Source organism: Penicillium expansum (assembly GCF_000769745.1).
Source record: "Penicillium expansum strain MD-8 chromosome Unknown contig363, whole genome shotgun sequence".
NCBI classification, from domain to species: domain Eukaryota; kingdom Fungi; phylum Ascomycota; class Eurotiomycetes; order Eurotiales; family Aspergillaceae; genus Penicillium; species Penicillium expansum.
The window spans coordinates 386-1,943 of record NW_015971527.1 but is presented as its reverse complement, the minus strand read 5'-3'; the positions used below and the strand labels follow the sequence as shown (position 1 = coordinate 1,943).

Genomic DNA, 1,558 nt, shown 5'->3' with positions numbered 1-1,558 from the left:
AAGTAAAAGGGCGAGACAGCAAGGCGTCGAGTTTAATATGTTTAGACCCCTCTTCTAGTACCCTTTGTCCTTTCTCTTTTAACCGCTTGCAAAAACGGCCTGTGCATCCTGCTAATCCAGGACTGATTGGCTGCTATGAGGACAAGTCGGAAATTAGTTTAGCTCTGAGCAAGAACTCGAAGCCGATGAGCGATTCGCCGTGGAAGAATATATTTTTGATACCCACTATTCCACTACCCCACTATCCCTCGATTGACTGAATAGGAAGGCATGCAATTGAGGGGATGGTGAATTACCCTTGGACCATGCGTCGATAATCGGTACGAACACCAGATTCTAAATGACAGAGTTTGCATAACAGTGGATTTACCTGCGACAAATCAACTACTAAATCGCCACTTGAAAGCTCTGACAAAGGATCTAAATCCGAATGGAAGGTGCCGGGTTTCCTCCGTTCGGCCATTTTGCCAAGTTCCCCTTCCATCATTGCCACGCTCTAGCGCACTATATCTAGTGAATTAGGCCATTTCTTGCGTTGGGATTGCCTAAACAAATCAAAGGCAAGTAAAACCATGTCCCTTTTGGCTAGAAGCATAGCGAATGGACCCGGTGGAGTGGCTTGCTCGTATAAAGTAGCGCCGCGAACTTCGTCCTCAGTGAACCAGCAATGATCGAGATGCTCATCACTGATCTCGACGGAACTGTGGCCGACCGGCTGTTGCATCTCGCTGGACCAGACTCGTTGAGCCATCGTCTCTTTGTTGTCGGGTATGATGATGAATCCGAGCGTGCGCATAAGGACTGGATCGCCAGTTTTTCTATCTTTGTGGTGGAAAGAACACGTGAAAGCATTGCCAGCAATTTTCGAAGGCCAAATTCCTGTCTCCTCTTCGCTTTCTCGGGCTGCGGAATTGATGATGGTCGGGTCCTTTTCTTCTGGAGTTCCTGCTGCTGTTTCCCAGGTATTACCCCATGAGCCTTTCTTGCCATTTCGCAAGATCAATAAAACTCTTAGCTCGTCTAGGCTATCGGGGTTGCCGGAAAATTTGACAGCCATTGCTGCGAAGCATTGAATGCCGGGAAACAGTTTGTTCAGATCACGTAGAGGGATATTGACAGTGGCTGTATCGATCGGCTCGGGAATAGAGTGGTATCCCGAAAGGGAACCGGCGTTATCTATTCCAGTCGACATAACTGAGAATGAAATTAGAGATTGGAAGGAGATCATGCCATTTATATATTCAGGTCGCTCTAAATTTGATCGATATAATATTAGGTAAGAACACTTAGCTTGCCATCCGAAATTTTTAGTGCAAGTCCTATAGCAGTTGGAATCACTCCACCGCGAGTCTTCCTAGCCCCCCTCCTAATCTACTACCTACAGCGGAGAAAGTTTCTATCAAAAAGTGACTAAAGCACGGTGAATTAATTTGTAAATCTCGATATATAGCGTACATTTAGGCCATGGTCATAGTATATATAACCCGAGATATGCTACCATCAACCTCAAATACCATCAACTTGCTCAACCAGTTGAATGTAGTCGCGGATTGTGGTG

The 1,558-nt window shown here is 46.0% G+C and overlaps 1 protein-coding gene across 1 annotated transcript; it reads right to left on the bottom strand.

The window, feature by feature from the left end:
- Positions 1–496: 496 nt before the first annotated feature.
- On the bottom strand, positions 497–1,192 carry PEX2_106010 (NUDIX hydrolase; the record flags this gene model as incomplete). The annotated part of the gene is made up of 1 exon (XM_016747869.1): positions 497–1,192. One exon carries the CDS (start codon positions 1,190–1,192, stop codon positions 497–499), a length of 696 nt encoding a protein of 231 aa, XP_016593057.1.
- Positions 1,193–1,558: the final 366 nt, after the last annotated feature.